A 20,585-nucleotide genomic window follows, 5' to 3' on the forward strand; every position below is an offset into this window, starting at 1 on the left:
TCCCACTTTCAAATCTCTTACTAGCTCTTCCTTCAGTTAGTCCTGACGAAGGGTCTCGTACAATTGAGCTTCTCTTGACAGTTTCAATGAAAACAAGGTGGCGTGGGGCTTGGTTTTAGATGGACAAATAGACAGATATAGAATAACTTTACTTGGATTCAGTCTTTATTCATTGAAAACAGTAGTTTCTGATTATTACTGTGCCTGCTTTGTCTGTTCTCACAAGGTATATTATCTGCTCTTACATATTTGTCACATGGGCTATTGAAATAGTCTTCTCAGCCATAGGAAATGAGGGTAACCTTAATCAGTAAATAATTCACAGCTATTTCCCAGTATGTTTATTGGAGCAGAACTGGTGGTCTCTATAAGGAATGACCCAAGCAACTCCCTGGATGTCCAACATTGATGTGGGTTAGAGTAAATATCATCACACATTAACTATATAAAGCTGGAGTGGAAACCCCTTTGGTATGAAAAGCAGAGATTTTCATGAGTTCTTTAAACAGTACAAGTTCCATTGATTTTTTTTTGTTGTCTTTCCAGTAAGCCACTGTCCATCCAATGAACAAGAGTACTTTCTGTCTTTGTTTCTCCGATTTCTCAGACTTCTGGTACATGATTCCCCTCCCCTTCTTCATCATTCCCCTATTCCTGTTCCCTTTCTCACCTCATCTGATCAGCACCTCCCTCTGGTGCTCCTTCCCCTTCCCTTTCTTCCATGGTCTTCTGTCCTGTCCTACCACATTCTCCCTTCTCCAGCTCTTCATCTCTTTCACTAATCAACTTCCTAGTCCTTCATCTCTTTCCCCAATCAACTTCCCAGCCCTTCATCTCTTTCACCAATCAACTTCTCAGCCATTCATCTCTTTCACCAATCAACTTCCCAGCCCTTCATCTCCTTCACCAATCAACTTCCCAGCCCTTCATCTCTTTCACCAATCAACTTCCCAGCCCTTCATCTCTTTCACCAATCAACTTCCCAGCTCTTCTTCTCTTTCACCAATCAACTTTTCCAGCTCTTCATCTCATTCACCAATCAACTTCCCAGCCCTTCATCTCCTTCACCAATCAACTTCCCAGCCCTTCATCTCTTTCACCAATCAACTTCCCAGCCCTTCATCTCTTTCACCAATCAACTTCCCAGCTCTTCTTCTCTTTCACCAATCAACTTTTCCAGCTCTTCATCTCATTCACCAATCAACTTCCCAGCCCTTCATCTCTTTCACCAATCAACTTCCCAGCTCTTCTTCTCTTTCACCAATCACCTTCCCAGCTCTTTACTTCACCCTTCCCCCTCTCCTGGTTTTGCCTATCACCTTGCCTATCATTGTACTTCTTCCTCCCCTCTCCCCAACCCACCCTCTTACTCCCGCTCTTCCTTTCCAGTCCTTTTGAAAGGTTTCGGCCCGAAACATTGACTGTTTACTCTTTTCCATAGATGCTGCTTGGTCTGCTGAATTCCCCTAACCCAGGAGTTCCCAATCTTTTTTTATACCATGGGCCCTTACCATTAACTGAGGGGTCCATAGACCCCAGGTTGGGAACCCCTACCCTAACCTATTCAACGTTTCCCTATAACTCAGGTGCTCAAGTCCCAGCAACATCCTTGTAAATTTTCTCTGTACTTATTCAATCTTTTTGATATCTTTCCTGTAGGTATGTGATCAGAACTGCACACAGTGCTCCAGATTAGGCCTCACCATTGTTTTATACAGCTAAATTTGTAATGCAGATTCTGAATAGCTAGGACCAAGCACTCTGTGTTAATTCACTGCCAGAGTTTGCCAACCTGGAAAGACACGTGTATTCCTGAAAGACGTTCAGGTCTCGGCCTGAAACGTCGACTGTACCTCTTCCTAGAGATGCTGCCTGGCCTGCTGCGTTCACCAGCAACTTCGATGTGTGTTGCTTGAATTTCCAGCATCTGCAGAATTCCTCTTGTTTGTATTCCTACTCTTTGCTTTCTGTCTGGAACTGATTCTCCTTACTGGCTGTACATCATCTCGTTTGTGTGCTTTAAGCTTGCTCACCTACCTTCGATGTGGGAACCCCTCTGAAAATATGTCATATCCACTGATTCTCCTTTGTGTATTCTGCTAGTTATAACTTCAAAAAACTCCGGTAGATTTGTTAAATGATTTTCCTTTTATAAATTCATGTCAACTTTGTTTAATCTTATTATTTTTGAGACTGAAAAGCTAAAGATCATGGATCCTGAAAATCTGAAATAAAAATAGATGTATCTTTATCATTTGTTTTTCGAGATATTCCAGTTTTTTTCCTTGATATTCTGCTCTTCCTCTCGTCATTATGGATTTTATCATTTCCCACCCGCTGACAGATTAGTAACTTTCTCCCTTCCTCTATTTTTACATAATGACAAGAGTTGTTGTTCCGTTGAACTTGGGCACATTTGCAAACTTCCATAGGAACCATTCCAGAATCTAGAATTTCAAATAACAAATGTATCCATTAATGTTCTTCTCTCCTCTTTCAAAACTCTGAGAAGTAGATCGTCAGGCCTTGGGATTTGTCAATATTCAGACTGAAGAACACCTCTAATTTATTTTAACTGGAACTGATTTTGTTCACTTTCTCATTCTCAATGCTCTTCTGGTGTTTTCAGGTTTTTTCAGCCACCTTCCACAAAGGTAGATACAAATTGTTTAATTTTCTCTGTTATTTCCTTATTTACCATCATAATTTCTTTGAATTTTGTCTGTATGGACCCACTTTTTCCTTTGCTGTTTTCTCCTTTTTACATACCTTTAAAAGTTCTGACTGAGGGGGCCAAATGTATTATCTTCAAGTTTTCAACTAAATGGGAATGGGATCTGTGATGAAGATACGACGAAGCTTCAAAGGATGTAGACAGGCTAAGTGAGTAGAGAAAAATATGACTGACAGAATATCACGTGCCAAAAAATATGTAGTTATCAACTTTGGTCAGAAAATTAAAACGTCAGTGTACAGTTATTCAAGATTTAGGGTTCTGGATGTTAAATGAATGAGGGATAAAGGGATAGGGTATGTATATTGCCTTGGAGGTAAAAGTAAAAGATCCGCCATGATGGTGTTGAACGTTGGGGAAGGCTTCAGGGATGTCTGGCCCAGTACTGATGCTATTTCTTGCTCTTGTGTTTTCAGAAAATGTTGAAAACATTCAGAAAGTTTTGCACTATTTATGGAAGGAGATATCCAGGTCAGATATCTTTGGGGTAAACGAACAAACATGGATAAGTAAATATGGACACATGGTAGATGATACCAAATGTAGTTAAGTATGACATTATGCATTTTCAGAGTACAATAGACAACATAAAAACCAAACGTATTTTAAGTGGGTCCATGTACAAATACATAAGGGAATAGGTAACTAATTTTTGAATGTTGCAATCTAAGTCAAGAAAACTGCATAAAGCAATGTACAGGACCTTGGGTTTATAACTGTCGTATAGCATACAAAGGTAAGGAAATTAATGCTAAGTCTAGGCCTTATGTAGAGTATTTCCCCAATTTTGGTGCATTCCTTCAGGAAATATTGCAAGAGCTTCCTCTCTGGGGAGAGGAATCTTGCTAGTAGCAGGGGTGGAAAAGCTTTAATTTTGTGCAGGTGTCGGAGAACCTGCGTTAGTTTCTTGGGGAACCTGTGGTGCTTTCCTTTCAGGTAGAAAGTTAAGAAGATTTGTAGAGTTGAAAGGCTTGAACTCATGATCATCTGACACTAGTGAAAAAAAGTGGTAGAACTAATTGGTCCAAATCCATTTTCCTTTTTAAATTTTGTTTCAGCTGTGATATTAAGCAGTGGGATTCCGATGAACCTGTTCCTCGTTCCGAATTATTCAAACAGGTTGCTGGAGTACATGGACTATATTGTTTACTGACAGATAAAATAGACAAGGAACTTTTAGATGCTGCAGGTATGATAAAAATGCTTCGTGCTTGTTTAAAATTAGAAAACTTGAGCTTTTGCACATTATTGTCTGTCTGCACTGCACTTTCTCACTAACTGTAAATTCCATTCTGCATTCTGTTGCTGTTTTCCCTCGATGCACTGTTGTAGTGGAATTATCTGTCTGGATGGCATCTGAAACAAAGATTTTCACTGTACCTTGGTACACATGACAATAATAAACCAATTTACTAATTTATTTCAACAAATCAGCAAGTCCTTTTTTGTTAATTATCATTTTTCAGTAAAGCTTCACAAGGTGACAAAATAGATCAACTAGAATTTTTATTTTTTGCTGTTCTAGAACATTTTAAATTGTCACGATAAGCCAATGGTCCCACAATGCATCAATGTGAGCTTAGACTGATTCTGCTATGTTTCAGGATGTGGGTAACACAAGAGTGTCATCAATGATATCCACCCTCATTCATCTTTAGGTACTGTGTTTGAATCAACAAAGGGCACCGGCGACCAGCAGTCAGGGTTTCATTCCTGTCACTATCTGTAAGGAGTTTGTACATGTTTCCTACTTTCTCTGGGTGCTGTGGTTCTATCCCACATTCCAAAGGCACGCGGGTTAGGGTTACTGAGTTGTGGGCGTGCTACGTTGGTGCCAGAAACAAGATGACACTTCCGGGCTCCCCCGGCACATCCATGGATTGTGTTGGTCATTGACGCAAATGATACGTTTTACTGTATGTTTCTGTTTCCATGTACATGTGGCAAATAAAGCAAACCTTTAGCTTGCTAGATTACTTCAAATAGCAGTTCAGCATCATCAACCATGTTGATGCAGGAATGATTTAATGTATAGGCCATTCCTGTTACAAAGTTTGTTCCAGAGGACAATAACGAACCAGTTATATCTTGACAGTATTCTCTTAGTTTCATGGTCATTTGTTTTTTGTTTACCGCTTTTTTTTACTTAGGAAAAACCCCCCATTGAATTCAACACTTTCGTCTTTGGGGGAAGAATAGCCGTATCAAGTTAATCGATACTCCTTTCAGAGTTGACGTGGACATAATAGCTTGAATAACATCATCTGTAAGGTTTTATGATCTTATCGTGGTGGAAATAGAACTGGTTTTCTCTGTATTACTAATCCAAAAACACAATTATGAAACCATAATCCAATTAAGCCAATCACATGATGCGACGTATTGGATCAGATGAGTTTGAAGTGCCAATATACTCTGTGTTCACCAATTAAACTTTTACACCAATCTGATGGTTTTCACTATCATCCAGCCCAATAACCCTGGTTCTAGTACAGAGATTACCAATCTATTAAGTTCACCTTGCTACAGGTTGCTTGTTCTGTGTATAACTATCAAGTTACTTGTACTACAGTTATGAACATTGCCTTGTATTGAGTAAATTAAGTTAAATTTTGCATGGAAGTATGGGAAATGTGATATTTTTGCAACTTGTTATTTTTAATATTGAAGAATATTTTAAAATTTAAAATGTGTAGTCCTTTCACATTGCCTGTCCAGCAGGATTCAGTTAGTGTCACTCTTTTCCTCTATGCCCTCTCTGAAACAATAATTCCCACAGTTGCATTTGTCTCTGTCCAGCGGACAATTCAACAGAGTTATTGAAATAAAATAGAGATTGATGATTCTAATGGATGATCATAACTCGAAATGTTAACTCAGATGCTGCTTAACCTGATAGGTTTTCCCAGCAGGTTCTACTTTATTTTAGATTTCCCACATGTGCAGTATTTTGAGCCAGATCTCAACTATAACATTTGCAGAACTTTCAGTATGTCTCACTGGATGGAGCTCAACAGCTGAATTTGTTCCAAATTCTTCTTCTTCTCTTACAGAGAGTAGCTACTGGGAATGGGCCCCAGAACCATGTAGTCTGAATTCTTTGGTGATATAGGCTTCACCAATTGGGGAAAGTTATTGATTATAGTAAGCACACTGTAGTTTTAGTAATCTGCTATCATCAAAATGAAATGTCACTGAATGTGACCTTGCTTTCCTTAGAACTTCTCAGTGTCTAATGATGCAGGAGACAACTATTTTCCCCACTCCTTTCAGAGATTGAGATGTAATAACATTTTTTTTAGTGAACTTCTATATAATAGAACTTGAAAGCTCTTTAATTCTGAAGTTAATGCTGTTCATTAAGAACTTTAAGCACTCTAGGTCTACTCCATCAGCGAGTTGATTGCAAGACCCTGTTGGACGTGGGTAATGTGAAATACCGCAAGTCTGGCTCACTGGTTTATTGGAGAGACCGACAGCGGGCGAGTTGTCTGGTTGCAGTTGTAGCAAGGATTAAGTCTCATGCTGTAGGCTTGCCTGCTACAGCAGTCCAGGAGGGGAGACGCCAGAGGCGGAGTGGCGCAGTGTCTATGCTGGACCCTCTTGTTGGTGCTGCTCTTCTGTGTCGCTCAGTGGAAGACAAACTGGATTGTGTGCGTGTGTTCATCTGCAGAGTGCTGAGAACTGCTCGTTCTTTCCAACAGCACCCATGCACCACCAATTTACGGGACATGTCACAGCGACTTGGGCTAGGGTGCTAGTGGGGATAAGCTCCCACTACCTTTTAAACTCTCCCAATGGTGTGCTTCTCAAATAGCCTCTCACAAACAAGTTCATCCCTTGGCCTTTTCGTGTGGCTAAGCTACGAAGCCCATCAGAACCGTTTCTACTGACAGGAGAAGGGGCAAAGGCGGGTTACTGCCGCCTTAAAACCAGTTTGCTTTGGGCAGACGGGGCTCGTCAGCTGCAGTTGGCAGCTCATCTCGGAGAAGGAAAGTTCTGATCTCAAACCTCCACTGCCTTACAGCTATACTCGCTCATGGGGAAGGCTTCGGGAGTGAACTCCGAGGAAAAATCTGGAGCTGGAGTCCCAAAGGCAGTCCTGGGTTGAGTTCAGTGCTGACTCCTGCGACGCCACTGGTGTCAAACTGTATCGGTCTCTGCTGTTACTTTGGATTGATCAGCTGCGTGGAGAGGGGGAGTTTGCTGGATGGACCACAACTTGCTCTCCACATCATACTGCCCTGGCTTGTGTACCATGTAAACAGCTAGGATACAACATCCATGGTCAATCCCAACCAATGGAGGACCTCATGCTTACTACTATCTTATATGTACTGTATGTGCCTTGTGCTGTGTGTGACTTTTGTTCCATAACTATTCGTGTATGGGTCCATGAAAATTAAATGTGAATTTCAAGTTAAGGTCAATAATGTACAGAAATGCTAAGATAATGCTATATTTTAACATTGTTCTTGATAAAGGACCTAACCTGAAAGTTATCAGCACTATGTCTGTGGGATTTGATCATCTCTCTTTAGAAGAAGTCAAAAAAAGGTAAAGCTTTTTTTTCGTAATTTATTTTTTTTATTGAAGTTCATCATCAAACAAAACTTTCCATAAGATGTATTTCAGATACTGTGCGTACATATCATATAGTCATATTTGTCACAAATCTCCACGTAATATTTATCTGAAGTATACACTTATAGAAAGGGGAGGAAAGAAAGAACAATCAAAAGAAGAAAACTATGTACAAAATAGGGAGTGATTTTTTTTTACAACATACTCATTGACTTGTGAGAATAAAATCAGGCCTATGAGGTGTTATGTAGTTAAACCATTTTTTCTAGTATGAATCAAATTGTTCCAACTTATGATTAACAGATGCTGTTATCTTCTCCATTTTGTAAATGTCCATTGTAATATCCATCCATACATTAAAGTTGGGCTCTCCTGTGATAACCATTTCCTGCTAAGGGTCTTTTTACCAGCCACCAGCAGTACATTCATTAAATATTTATCTCTTTTCAACCATTCTTGAGGTATATACCCAAAATATATGGTCTTACTCTAAGGGTATTTCACATTTAAAGATGTCTTGTAGGGCATTATGTATCCCACTCCAATAGTCTTTGATAACAGGGCATCCCCAGAAAATATGATAATGGTTTGCATTTTGATTTCCACAATTTCTCCAGCAAACAGGGAGGTTACTATCATAATGGGATTTCTGAGAGGGTGTAATAAAATATCTTATTAAGTTTTTCCACCTGAACTCCCTCCATTTCTGTGAACTGGTACACTTCCATTGATACCTCCATGTTATTGTCCAGTCTTCCTCAGATATTATTATCCCTCCTTCCTTCTCCCATTTTGTTTTAATGTATGAAGTCGAATGTGTTTTAAGATTTGACAAACCCTTATACACGCTTGAAATTATTCTACTACCGTTGTCTGAATTATATGCTCTATCAGGCATGTACTTGCCTTGGTTACATTTTTAACTGTCCTATTAACATACTGTCGCATTTGTAAATACCGGTAAAAGTCTTGTTTTTCTAATAAGTGTTTCTCTTTGAGTATTTCAAAACTGAACAGTGTAAGGTAAAGCATTTTAATGTCAATATTACAGATTTTGAGCTGAATGTTGGATTTGTGCAACAAGTGACAGTAAGAGTCTTCAGTTCCAAGTATTTTGTTAGCTTTCCTCTGCATCTGACTAGATTGTCCGTGGAATTTTTGAGACAGCGTTCTGTATCTGATCCGTGCTGTACCTGTCCTGGGAGCATTTGGTGGGACAAGACACTAAGTTCTTTACCCTGCATGTAACATGAGATGTACCTGGAGGTGTCCAATGCAAGTTGCCAGGCATTGGAAGAGGTGCACAGGCTGCTTCCTTATTGATAAAGTAAATAATGAGATCTAAAGAATCAAGATGAGTGTCTTGAATTTCCAGATATGAAGATCAACCCTTCTTTCAATTTTAATATGAAAGATACTATATACATATTAATTTTAAACAGACTTGACCAATGAAGAATATTGATTTCAATAAATTATCCAGTTGATATCTCTCTAATTACCTGATGGGTTGCTCTGGAAAATGATCTTTAAAATGATTTTCTCCATCATAAGCCTATGTACCACCTCCCTGTTGGGAGTCACATGAAGAAAGCATGTCCCAGATAGTCAGGGTCCTTAATGATGGATGTCCCCTTCTTGAGGCACTGCCTTATAAAGATGTCCTCCACGTTGGGGAGGTTTGTGCCCAGTATGCAGTGTACATCCCTAGAGGTGTTAGAACCTAACACTAATGTTACACTATTGTGTATTGACTATAGCTCTGCCTTCAATACTATAATTCCAAACAAACTCATCTTCAGACTCCTAGACCTGGGAAAGCAACACCTCCCTTTGCAACTGGATCCTTGACTTAGAACATAGAACATAGAAATCTACAGCACATTACAGGCCCTTTGGCCCACAACATGTAACCTACTCTAGAAACTGTCTAGAATTTCCCTACTGCATAGCCCTCTATTTTTGTAAGCTCCATGTACCTATCTAAGAGGCTCTTAAAAGACCCTATTGTATTCACCTCTACCACTGTTGCAGGCAGTGCATTCCACACACCCACCACTCTCTGTGTGAAAAACTTACCTCTGACATCCCCCCGTACCTACTTTCAAGCACCTTAAAAAACTATGCTCCCTTGTGTTAGCCATTTCCGCCAGTGAAATGTACGCAGTTTAATTTTGACCACTGAGACAGTTATAAAATAACTTCTGTACTTTCTTTGTCTGAAGGGGAATTCGAGTGGGCTACACTCCTGATGTCCTGACCAATGCCACTGCTGAACTCACTATAGCCTTGCTCCTCGCTACATCTCGTCGACTGATGGAAGCAGTGGCTGAAGTCAAAAAGTAAGCATGTTTTTTTTTTTAAAAAAAGAACTGATGTCTCCTGAAATTTTCCATTTTTATGTGAAGCAAACATGATCACATTCAGCCATATCCAGTTGCACCACATCTATCAAATTCCGATTCACTTTTCTTGTCTTTCAATGTAGAGGTGATCCCCCACATTACACAGTGAGCTGTTTGTATTGTGGTGATCCATAGCACGATGTCTGGTCATGTGTCAAGAATTGCAAGTTGAATAAGAGTGTTTATTTGTTTACGTATTTGTTCACATAAATCCTGTCTGAGCATGTTTAATTCAGTACCTCAGATTTATTGGTTTGTGATTTGTGAATTCTGTAACTCGAATAGCCATAATGTGAGAGTTGTCTTTGTTTGGTTCTTAAACAGATAAATGCTCTGAATATTAAACTTTTCAATTTTTTGAATACATGAAGACTCAAATGTATTGAAGAATTGCCTTTAGCAGAGCACCTTCCATTTATTAAGGACCTGGGTACAGGCTGAGGTTTTTGTCTCTGAACAATGAATGCAGACTTGAAAGGAAAATCTAATTTGGGCGAATATGACTAATTTCTCATTGTCGCCTGGTCAAAGTCGTGGAGCTCCCCGGCCAACAGCAGCTTAATGGGAGAACCCTCATCAGATCACTTTGATGGGAATGCTTTAGGAAGACTGTTCTATGGGCAACTGTGAGTGAGGAATAAAACACTGCTCAGGGACTGATATCCACTCCACCTCACCCCGCCCAGCCCAACTCTGCTGCTCCAGAGAAAACAGCCCATGTTAGTCCAGCACATCCCATCTAATCCAGGCAGCGCCATCTTCAGCACCCGCTCCGAACCCTGCACGTTCTTCTTGGAATTGAACTCAATGCTTCAGATATGGCCTATCTAGAGTTTTTATAAAGCTGCATTTGAAACTTCCTGACTCCTGAACTCAGTTTCAACACTAATAAGGGCAAGCATGCCATATACCTTCTTTACCACCCCATTAACCTGCGCTTCCAGTTTCAGCGAGCTGTGGACTTGGACCCCACGATCCCACAGTACATCAGCACCATTAAGGGTGTTTCCATCAGCAGTGTCGTGTCCCTTTACACTTAATCTCCCAAAGCTGAACACCACATTTGGCTGGGTTAAGCTCCATCTGCCATTTCTCCAGCTATACCTGCAACTGATCTATTCCCGCTGTATCCTTCTCCAGTCTTCTACACTATCCACAACTCCACCAATATTCATATCTTCTGTAAACTTGCTAACTTACCCATCTATGTTTACATCCAGCTATTTCATATTTATCACAAACAGCAGAGGTCCCAGTATGGATCCCTGCAGAACACCACTAGTCACAGATCTCCAGCAACCACTACTCTCTGTCTTCTGTGGGCAAGCTAATACTGAAACCAAATGGACAATTTATCATGGATCCCATGCATCTTAATTTTCTGGATGAGCCTCCTATGAAGGATCTTGTCAAATACCTTACTAAATTCCACGTAGACAACATCCACGGCTCTACCTTCATCTATCACCATCACCTCCTCAAGAAACTCAGTCATGTCAACTTGTCCTGTCTTGGGATCCAGCACCAACCTGATTTTCCCAATCTACCTGCCATCGTAACTTTGCCCTTTTTACATGCCTTCTCCCATTGTAGTATTTATCCTACATCTTGGCTACCATATGCGGTCATGCATATAACTCCCATCAGAGTCGTTTTACCTTTGCAGTTTTTTAACTCTACCTACGAGAACTCTACATCTTCTGATCTGATGTCACCTCCCTCTAAGGAGTTGATTTCAATTTTACCAGGAGAGCCACCCCATCCCCTCTGCCTACCTACCTGTCCTTTTGATACAAAGTGTACCCTTGGACGTTAAGCTCCGAACCATGATCTTTTTCAGCCATGACGCAGTGATGCCCACATCATACCTGCCAATCTCTTAAGTTCTACCTTATTCTATATACTGCGCGCATTCACATATAACACCTTCAGTCCTGTATTGATCGCCCTTTTCGATTTAGCCCCCGTGTTACACTTCAACTCACCCCACTGCTCTATCATCTGCCTGTGCATCCATCGACTTGTGAAGCTGGTTTTGAAGCTCCTATAAATGAGCTAGGTCTTTGCTTAATTATTGTGAATCTGAATGAGGTCATTCGGCCCATCAGCTCCCATTCCTCCTCTTCATATTCCTGTAGCCCAGCAAATTATTCTCTCTCACATACTTATCTTTGATCCATTTATCACGTATCTTCTCGAAGTGGTAAAAGTTGCCGTTGACAATTAACCTCTCAGAATGTTTTTGGAGTGTGGGTTTCCCCAGAGGAAATCTACATGATTACAGGGAGAACAAGCAAACTCCACACGGACAGCATTCAAAGTCAGGAACAAACTCGTGTCCTTGGAAATATGAATCAACAGAACTCACTACTGCACTAACATGGGTGCCTGATTCTTTGACATTTTGATTAAATGCTGCAAATTTGCCCAACGCCGGCCCCCTAGGCCTAAGTCGACGTAGTAGTAGTAGTAGTGCAACTGAGGTCTAAGTTGTGAGCGTGAATTGCCCACAAGACGCCTGGCTGAGTCAATGCCTGCAATCAACTTCTGCAAGTACTTCTTGAGAATCTACAGGTTTATATTGTACATAAAATTGTTCTTTCATCTTTGTTTTTAAATAGCCAGTTTTAATAGTGGATTTAAATTGTTTTAGTTAAAGCTGTGGTGATGTTGTAACCTGAAGGCTTTCTGCTTCCAGTGGTGGCTGGGGCACATGGAAACCCCTGTGGCTTTGTGGCTTTGAACTGTCCAACAGCACCGTGGGGATTGTGGGGCTGGGGAGAATAGGTGAGTCATTAGTTAAGGTCTCAAAGTACTGTAATTGTGAACTGAAAGAGCATTTGAACCAACTTTAATCTGTTCTCCCAGAGATCATCTTAAAGAAAGGTGGGTCACCTTGAGCTTTTGATTGAACCGAAGCAGATAGGATCATTAAGGACCTGCATAAGGATAGGAGAAAAAAAACAGACATATAATTGCAATCTTGAAGCTCTGAAATAAATGATAAACTTTAAAATGGGGACAAAATTATCCTTTTACACACAGATGGAAAAGTTTTACAGCTCTGTAACCCCACATCATCTTAATTGGTCCTGAAAGCATAAAAGATTAGAAAAGAGTTTCATAGACCTGTTCGTCTCATTTTCACTGACTCTATATACTTCTATCCCCCATTGGGAGGGCCATAAAGCTCTATGCTTTTTTCTAGACACCAGACCTAACCAGTTCCTCTCCACCTTCCTGACTGGCAGAACTGATCCTCACTCTCAACAATTTTTCTTTCAGTTCCTGTCACTCGCTTCAAACCCAAGGAGGAGCCAAGGGCACTCATGTGGGCTCCAGTTATGTCTGCCTTTTTGCCAGCTACATGAAACAGTCCATGCTCCAAACCTAGACCTGAAACACTCCCCAACTCTTTCTGTACTGCATCGATCTGCATTGGTGCTGCTTCCTGCACCCATACAGCGCTCGTCAATTTCATTAACTTTGCCTCCAACTTCCATCCTGCCCTCAAATTTACATGGTCCATCTCAGACACCTCTATCCCGTTTCTCAATCTCTTTTTCCATCTCTGGAGACAGAGTGTCTACTGATATATCTTCTAAACCTACTGACCCTCACAGCTCTCTTGACTATATCTCTTCCCATCCTGCCACTAGTGAAAAGGCTATTCTCCTCTCTCAGGTCCTCCGTCTGTGCCACATCTGTTCCCAGGATGAAGTTTTCCATTCCAGAATATCTGAGGTGTCCTCCTTCTTTAAAGAACAGGGTTTCCCTTCCTCTACCATCGATCCTGCCCTCACCTGCATCTCCTTCATTTCTCAGACTTTTGGCCTTGCCCCATCTCCCTACCGCCATAACAGGAATAGAGCTCAATATTTCCATTTAACGTCAGAGAATGTATACAGTGTACAACGTGAAGTTCTTACTCTTCGCAGGCATCATCAAAACAGAAGGAAACGCCCAAAGAATGGATTACGGAAAAACGTTAGAACCCCAAAGCCCCCTCCCCCTCCCCCTGCCACGCACAAGCAGCAGTAAAGCCTCGACCCACCCACCCACCATGCAGGCAACAGCAGAGCCCCAAAGAGATGTCCACCAAAAAACCACCATTCATCCAAAACTTCGACGTGCCACAGGCTGTCTCTCTCACTACTGAGGGAGAGAGGACGACGGCTCCTCCCACAGCGAGAGGGGAGACCAACAGCTCTCGCTATTTCAGTATCACAGTCTGCAGCATCAATTATTCGACAGCAGTGTGCGCTGCTGTCTTGATGTTCCTATCTCCCACCAAGCTTCAGTCGGGACACCAGCGAGGAACCGGGTGGCCCACAGGGCCGGACCCGAAGGTGCACGAGTCCCGGGCCGCTCCTGGAGATATTGAAAACACCAGGCCGCTTGGCGAGCTGTGAGAGTGGGAAGCCATCATGGTGAAGAACCACAGTTTGAGTGCAGGTGTAGATCACAGACTCTGACAGGACCCCAACCACTTTGAAAAGGAAAGTGAAGCGTTAGGGTGAAGTATTTAAACTGCTTCACTGATGAACAGGAGGAAGTCGTACCCTGGTGTCATCTTTAGTTCCCCTCGTCCTTACCTACCGCTCCATGAGCCTCCACATCCAGCACATCATTCTTTGTAACTTCCACCATTTTCAATGGGAACCTACCACGAAACACATCTTTGCCTCCTCTTCTCCCACCCCCACTTTCCGATTTCCATAGATTTCCACTCTCTTTGAGACTCCATTGCCCATTTGTCCTTCCCCACTGATCTCCCTCCTGGCATTTACTTCTACAACTGGGACTAGTGCTACCCCAGCCCTTGCACCTCCTTCCTCACCACCATTCAGTGCCCCAATTGGTCCTTCTGGGAGAAGTGATACTTCACCGGCAGTCAGTCGAAGTCATCTACTGTATCCAGTGCTCCTGCTGTGGCCGCCGAGGCGGCAGTGAGACGCAATGTGGACTGGGGTCTGCTTCATCGAGCAGCTTCACTCCATCCACCACAGTAGATGGGCTTTCCTGGTGGCTGCCCACCTCTGCAGTTGTACGTTCCATTCCCATTCCAACGTGCATGTCCATGGCCTTCTCCTGACCTCACCTAGTTTCACCCATCCCTTGCCAGCTTGTACTCTTACCCGTCCCCCACCTTCTCATTCTGACTTCCTCCCACTTCCTTTCCAGCCCTGATGAAGGGTCTCTGACTGTTCATTCCTCCCCGTAGATGCTGCCTGGCCTACTGAGTTCCTCCAGCGTTCTGTGTTTGATTCTCTGGATTTCCAGCATCTGTGGAATCTCTTGTGTTTGTATAAAATACCTGTTCACGTTTGAGAGGGTTTTAATGGAAATAAGAGTGAATATTTGTGCTTATTTTGTCTGACCCAAAGGTTTGGCTGTGGCACAGCGACTGAAGCCATTTGGTGTGAAGAAGTTTCTGTACACGGATTTTGAGCCAAAGCCGGTGGTTGCAGCCGAGATACAGGCGGAGTATGGTGAGGACAATCACCGGGGTAACCGTGAAAATAATAATAGTGAGGGAACATTGGTGGAGTGGGTGAATCAGGTTACAGTGATCAATTTGCCTTGCAGTAAAATTTCAGCCGACTTCCTTACGTACTTTCTGGAAGGAAGTGACCCTGTGACTCCAATCCTGGATCACGTCCTAGCAACCCGCTTCGCCCATAGTTCAGATTCAGATTACGCTAGTTCTCACAAGTATGTTGGAACATCCATTATTTGTGTTTAACAACCAATACAGCCAAAGGGTGGGGTGGGGCGGGGAGGTGAGGGGTGTGCGGACAGCCTGCCAATGTCACCACACATTCTGGCACCAACATAACATCCCCAGCTCACTTGCAGAGCAACACAAGCAACAAAAACAATGCCTGAACAGCAAAACAACAACAGCAAAACAAACCCCGTTCCACACACACACGCACATGCACACACACACGGCACCGAACTGCTGTCTCTGTCGATGTCTTGGCTCAGACGTAGTTGATTTTTAGGTTTGTAGGGATGGTTTTGGGGACAGGGAGGGGAACTAGGGGTTAGGGTAGGGTTTAGGGACAGGGATATGGGGGAGTTTGCAGTCTTGACCTCCGCTCCATGTTGAAGTCAGCGACGTGGATGTGGGATGATAGACGTCCGTGGTCAAAGTTCAAAGTAGATTTAATATCGAAGTACGTACACCACATACAGCCTTGAGATTCACCTTCTTACAGTCACCCACAAAACAAAGATAAAGGTAAGGGCATCCATTAGCCTTCGAGACCATGCATCTGCGCCTGGAAAGTCTTCAATCTCCAGGTTGCAGGCCTGGGCAAGGTTGTATGGAAGACCAGCAGTTGCCCATGCTGCAAGTCTCCCCTCTCCACGACACCAATGTTGTCTAAGGGAAGGGCATTAGGACCCATACAGCTTGGCACCAGTGTCGTCACAGAGCAATGTGTGGTTAAGGGCCTTGCTCAAGAACACAACACGTTGCCTTGGCTGGGGCTCAAACTCACGACCTTCAGGTCGCCAGTCCAATGCCTTAACCACTTGGCCACGTGCCCACAAAACAAAGAAAACCATAGAATTTGCGAAAAACCCCACACCATGAAGACAGTCACACATCCAGTGTGTGAAAAGGAAAGAACAAATTGTGCAAACAAACTTTGCGCGGAACATGAACCGCAGAGTCCCTGAAAGTAAGCCTACAGCCACGTGTCCAGTTCAGTGCGGCAGACACCCCAGGAGCCTGATGGCTGTAGCCACACACTGGCACAGAACCAGGTTCAGCACTGGGACAAGTGCCGGTGGCTGCAGACTGCAGCTGTAGTGTCTGTTCAGCACTGAGGCAAGTAAAGCCTCCCAGAGTAGTGAGCTGAACACTGGTTTGTCCTCCACCCTCAATCTCAACACCTTAATCTTTTTAATCTGGCTCGGTGCTTAAGTTGTCCAAATATCGGTTCATTATCCGCACTCAGCCCTGGGCCCCGTTGCTTCATGCAGCTGTACAGGCATTGTTGAGAGTCCAGTTCACCACAAAAACACCAAGTCATACAGACCGTTCAAACACACAGGCTGCGGCTGCAGAGATCGCAGTCCCAGAAAAGTGTATTTATTAGAATTGTTGATAGTTTTGTTTGCTATCTGCAAAACACCACCGTGATTTGCCAGTACCATCTTTGGATGCCAGGCTGGCATACCAGCAAGGATGGTGCTGTCAAGGTCAGCGTTAGGTGAAGAAACAACCCACACGTTCTCATCAAAAGCAATGTGCAGTGGGACCAAATACTTGCCTTGTCGGGAATTCTAACAGATTGGGAATCAGTTTTTGCCTACAAATTGCAGCAGTTTTAGGCATCAAAAGATCTTTTAATTGTTCTAAGTCAAACATCAACTTCAGGGTTTTTATTAACATTGATCTTATTCCAAGACAAGGTTCTACTGAGTTCATAAGAACATAAGAAATCGGAGCAGGAGTCGGCTGTCTGGTCCATCGAGCCTGTCCGCCATCCAATAACATCATGGCTGATCTGGCCATGGACTCATCTCCACCTAGCGTCCTTTCCCCATAACCCTTCATTCCTCTTACTCCACTCCTTGCTGTAACGTTGTCTGTGTGATGGTGGCCCCTCCGATGAACATCGCTGAGATCGGGAACCCCCGGACTGGGCAGCAGCAAATGCAAACCAATATTCAGCAATTTCATTAATAATTGAAAATGAAAAAATCCACAATAACCCTTCCGTCTCCTTTATCTAACTCTAACCCTTTTGTAGATTTATTGCATTCTGAGTAACACTGCAAGAATATGCTTTGATTGAAAAATAAAGAAGTCTGTGCACCATGTGGATGTGCATGCCAATGCAAAACACCACCCTCTGTGCAGATTTAAAAAACAAACAGAGCAGTAACTCCTCTAGTCTGAAGCTATCACTCGGTCATGGCTAATTTCTGATTAGCCTCAGTGATTTGGAATGGAACAACAGTGAGGTGGATTCTTCTTTTAAAAGTCAAGCTCCAAAGTCCAAAGGCTAGATTAGCAAATAAATATAACAACTGTGTTACATATTACTGTGTATCTAACCCCTCCTACAGGTCTAAACGATCTTACTGGCCAGGGGAGTCCTTGGTCTCTCCACACCCATTCCCCCTGTTACGTCTCCTTACCACATACATGAATTTTGACCACTCTTCGTGCCTTCATGTTTCCTTGCTAGTTGGTGGCCAGAATTAGACAGGGTTATTCAGTTGTGTAAAGATTTGTCTTGTTTCTGCATCAGTGGTGATGAACACTGGTCTTCATTATGAAGCACTTACTGTGATGCTTGTGGCCAACTGGGAATGGCAGTCTAATATCCCATAGATAAAGAAGTTCCCTATCAGAGAGTGCACTGGTTACTGAATATCACTTCATTGACCTGGAGTAGGTGATACTGATCTGATTGGATTTGTTCTTTGTTTTTGTGGATCAAACATGCTTGAGCAACTTTCTACCAAGGCGTGGTATGGTATGGTAAGCTTTTTTTTCCATTGTAGATTTAAGCCACTAATTTCTAATAAGATAGCATTACCAATCTGGCTGTATAATTGGTCTTTTCAAATGGTTGACGTGAAGTTTAGAAGGTTACTCAACCCAGGCAACTCAGCAATGGATGTACTACCTGGTTATAAATTTTATTATCGATAAGGTGCTCAGCTCATTGTGGGCAAGGTAAATTATAGCAAAGGAGAAAAATATCAATTCCATAGTATAAAGTTGCAGAGGCAGGAAGATGTAAATAACTTAATTTGGAACTAGTAGACAAAGTCATTCTGACAGCTTTATATTTCAAAACTATATGTATAAACAATACATAGATTTATATGTGTGTGTATAGGGAAAACAACAGAATTAGTATATATCTTCCTCTCCATTCATGGTGCTGTTGAATCAATACTTCATAAGCTAAGTAACTCTGAAAGCTGGAAGCCAAGCTGAAGAGCTTAAGGTGTTAAAAGCATTACTTTCAGCCAATAAAAGTTGGCTCTTTCTTTGCAGTGTCTTTGGATAAACTAGCAGAGGAATCAGACTTTGTGACAGTGCACTGTGCTTTGACACCTGAGACAAAAGGCATCTGCAACAAAAAGTTGTTTTCAAAAATGAAAAAGACAGCAATATTCATCAACACAAGCAGGTGAGAAGTGAAGGCAGGAATTTATTAATTCCAAGTTTACTGAGGTACTCTCAGAAGAGGTGTGTGTGTGTATATAGCATTCTTCATTTAAATAATTAATTAGTTACATGTATAAATATGTTAATTGCATTTGTCATTGTGCTACCATATGATACGTGTGGGCCTCACTTAAAGTAAACGAACTTCACTTGTATTTTCGGACTCCCATGAGTTTCTTTGAATTAGTTTAATGTTTTGGAGTTAAGAGACTAGCTGGGATACAGGGTGAGCTTGCCAGCTGGATACAGGAGTTGGATTGGTAGAAGGAGGCAGAAGATGATAGTGGACAGTTGTCTTTCAGCTTGGAGGCCTTTGACCAATGGAATGCCTCACGGATCAGTGCTGGTCTCTGTTGATTGCCATGTAAACAATTGCAATGAGAATTTGGTGGCATATTTGCAGACAACACCAAACTTGCTGTGAGGTGGACAGTAAAGAAGGTTTCCTAAGGTTACAACAGGATCCACATTAATTAGGAAAGTGTGCAAAGCAATGGCCATTGGAATTTAACTTGGGCAAGTGGACAGCAATGCATTTTGGGAAGTTAAACCAGGGCAGTAAGTGTTAGGGTCCTTCGGAGCGTTGTAGACTGTGACACGGGCGTATAGGTACATAGTTCACTGAAAGTTCCCTTAACATTGCCCCTTTATTTCTTAAATTGCAAACTTCATTTATTTTGTGATTTATGTCTTAGCACTGCACTGTTGAGACATAACAGCAAATTTCACATTATGTACAACAATGATAATGATTGTGATTCTGAAACTGGCAACACAGGTAGATAAAGTGTTAAGAAGGCAAGGGGTAGCCTTGCCTTCATAGGACAGGGCATTGAGTACAAGTGCAGGGATGTCGTATATCGGAGCAAGAGGCCGAGAGTGAAGGAATAAGGAATCTCGGTGAGAAGTGGTTTTTTTTCCCCCACTGACTGGGGGAAAGAGGCTAGACTGCACAGGCGCATGACATAGAGTGCGAAAGGTTTAAAAAAAAAGACCACCATATACAGTGGGCTACGGAGTGAGAGGGAGCAGAGTGGGACGGCTTTGGCTCAACAGGCTTTGGCGTGAACAGGCAGAGGTGAGGGTAGGTTCCGGTAAGTTTTGTTTTGTTTGTTTAGAGTAGAGAGAATGCCAGGCAGGATGTTGGAATGCTCCTCTTGCAGGATGTGGGAAGTCAGGGAGACTTCCGGTGTCCCTGACAACGACACCTGCAAGAAGTGCATCCAGCTGCAGCTCCTAACAAACCGCGTTAGGGAACTGGAGCAGGAGCTGGATGACCTCCGAATCATTCGGGAGAATGAGTTTGTAGATGGTAGTTTCAGGGAGGTAGTCACGCCAAAGGAGCAGCGCACAGGTAATTGGGTTCACAAAATAATCTGCAGATGCTGTGATCAAAGTAACACTTTCAGTACACTGGACGAACTCAGCAGGTCGGGCAGCATCAGTCAGAAACAATGAGTCGACATTTCGGGCTGGAACCCTTCATCAGGACTGAAGAATGAAAGATGGGGAAGGATTTGAAGAATGCTTGTAGCTTCAGCTGAAGGACCAGTAATTTGAAAGACAAAGGGGTGGGGGAGGGGAAGCATTGACGTCATAGCCCTGAAAACAATGGGTAGTAGAAGAAGCAGGCAGAACCATGAGGGAGCTGGGGGAG

General features: G+C 42.6%; 1 protein-coding gene across 4 annotated transcripts in view; it reads left to right on the plus strand.

The window, feature by feature from the left end:
- The window catches only part of LOC140211734 (glyoxylate reductase/hydroxypyruvate reductase-like), a 38,334-nt gene that overhangs the window by 5,051 nt on the left and 12,698 nt on the right, over positions 1-20,585 (plus strand). For 2 of the 4 annotated variants that reach the window (XM_072281855.1, XM_072281853.1), the window contains exons 2-7: positions 3,793-3,923; positions 7,219-7,291; positions 9,544-9,660; positions 12,422-12,510; positions 15,111-15,215; positions 18,755-18,890. In XM_072281855.1, coding sequence (XP_072137956.1) covers positions 3,793-3,923; positions 7,219-7,291; positions 9,544-9,660; positions 12,422-12,510; positions 15,111-15,215; positions 18,755-18,890 — 651 coding nt within the window. Of the gene's footprint in view, positions 1-3,150; positions 3,206-3,792; positions 3,924-7,218; positions 7,292-9,543; positions 9,661-12,421; positions 12,511-15,110; positions 15,216-18,754; positions 18,891-20,585 lie in introns of all 4 variants that reach the window. The other 2 variants (XM_072281854.1, XM_072281856.1) reach the window with 2 other exon arrangements.

This window comes from Mobula birostris, chromosome 17, assembly GCF_030028105.1.
Source record: "Mobula birostris isolate sMobBir1 chromosome 17, sMobBir1.hap1, whole genome shotgun sequence".
Classification (NCBI taxonomy): Eukaryota; Metazoa; Chordata; class Chondrichthyes; order Myliobatiformes; family Myliobatidae; genus Mobula; species Mobula birostris.